Source organism: Gordionus sp. m RMFG-2023, chromosome 2 (assembly GCF_954871325.1).
Source record: "Gordionus sp. m RMFG-2023 chromosome 2, tfGorSpeb1-WG-v2, whole genome shotgun sequence".
NCBI classification, from domain to species: Eukaryota; Metazoa; Nematomorpha; class Gordioida; order Chordodea; family Parachordodidae; genus Gordionus; species Gordionus sp. m RMFG-2023.
Window position 1 is genome coordinate 15,128,397 of NC_088776.1, and position 1,880 is coordinate 15,130,276.

Genomic DNA, 1,880 nt, shown 5'->3' on the forward strand with positions numbered 1-1,880 from the left:
AAAAAAAATAGGGATAATTAAAATTATATTATTACTTACTTAAATAATTTATATTTAAAATTCAGTTAAGCTATTATATTATTACTTACTTAAATAATTTATATTTAAAATTCAGTTAAGCTATTATATTATTAAATACTTAAATAATTTATACTTAGAAGTTCAGTTGTATATCTTAAGGCAACAAAAACAATTATATAAATAAATATATATTTTCATTTGACAATCACTTGTTTTTCTCATATATAATAACTTGAATTGTTTTCTTTTTAAATTATATAAATAAAATACCAAATTACTATAACAACCATTCTAGATTAAATATTCAAGCCTTATAAATTCTCTTTCATTAGCCTATATTACATCCTGTGCGAACATTCTAATAACCATTCTACTTTAAATATTCAAGCCTTATAATTATCTTTCTCAATATGGTGGAGGATAGGAATGATGTAAAGATCACGAGTATTTTGGAGTTGTTCAATACAAAACCGGACAGACTTGAGTCTTTCAGAGAGTATTTCGATAGACTGAAAGGGTATGGTTCGGGGCTCAATCCTGAATTTTTGTCGGTGCATTTTATGTTGAATTGTCGTAATGAAAAGCTAAAAACAAGGTTGATTGAAGAAAATATTACAGAGATTAATATTATAGAGGACATTGTCAAATTTGAATCGTTGGAGATCAATAATAATAAAACATATGTAGAGAAAGATTCTTGGAGAAGAGAGGATAGAACCGATTGGCAAGGCTATTCGTCTTGGAAAGAGAACAAGCAGAATTTTAAGGCCAGCACCAACAACAACAATTACAACAACAACAGCAGCAACAACAACGGCAGCAGCAACAACAACAACGCCAGCAGCAACAACAACAGCAGCAACAACAACAACAACGGCAGCAACAACAACAACGGCAGCAGCAACAACAACAACAACAGCCATTACAACAATTTCAAAAAGACGGAGATGATACAAACCCCTTATAATTTAAGGCCAAGAAATGAAATTAATTTTATTAATGATATTATGATTGACCTTCAAGTTAATAATTATGATTTTTCTTTTATGATAGATACTGGTTCTCCGGCGTCATCCTTGCCCATGAAAGAGTTTGAAAAGCTTACGAAGGATGAAGTTGTTAATACTAAAGAAATAGGAGATAGGGTTAATTTTTTAACTTTTTATAATCCGTTATCGCTTCGAATAGGAATTGGTTGATTGTTCAATGACAATGACTTTGATAACCTTAAATTTAAAAGAAATGACAATGACTTTGATTTATTACCTTAATTTTAAAAGATTTAAATTTTGAGAATTAACTTTACGCAACTCCGTTTTTTTTTTCAAAGTGAGATCAATCAATTATGGCGTGGGGGTATTGTCACTGAGAGGATCAGTAATGTCATTTTAAATTCAAACTTTCTAAGGTCAAAATTATTCATTTAGATCATAATGGTTCTTTAATTATAATTGTTTTCTATGATAATACGCTTTTCTTATATTTTTTTATCACCATCTCCAAATTTTTTTTTTATATTAATTTTATTCCAAATATATTTATTGTTTTATAGTGTTAATTGTACCTATCGATAGTGTAATTTATACCTTTTGTAAGGGTAATTACATAAAAAACTATCATGTATAACTTTGGTGCCAATTCCCCTTGATACATATATTTCATTCTTAAAAATAAATTACCTCTCGCATGCCAAACGACTTCTTTCTTTCCCCATTTTGTTGTACCATGTTGTGTTTTCAAGACTTTAATTTTTTTTATATATATATATTTTTTTTTGGAGGTGGTGCATGTTGCATCTGCACTATTATAATAAATTTTTTTTCATATATTTTAATGATTGTTTTTTTTTGATTAAATAA

At 27.9% G+C, this 1,880-nt stretch overlaps 1 protein-coding gene across 1 annotated transcript; it reads left to right on the forward strand.

The window, feature by feature from the left end:
• Positions 1–431: 431 nt before the first annotated feature.
• On the forward strand, positions 432–1,220 carry LOC135924106 (glycosyltransferase-like protein gnt13). Its single transcript, XM_065459152.1, has one exon. It carries the CDS (start codon positions 432–434, stop codon positions 1,218–1,220), a length of 789 nt encoding a protein of 262 aa, XP_065315224.1.
• Positions 1,221–1,880: the final 660 nt, after the last annotated feature.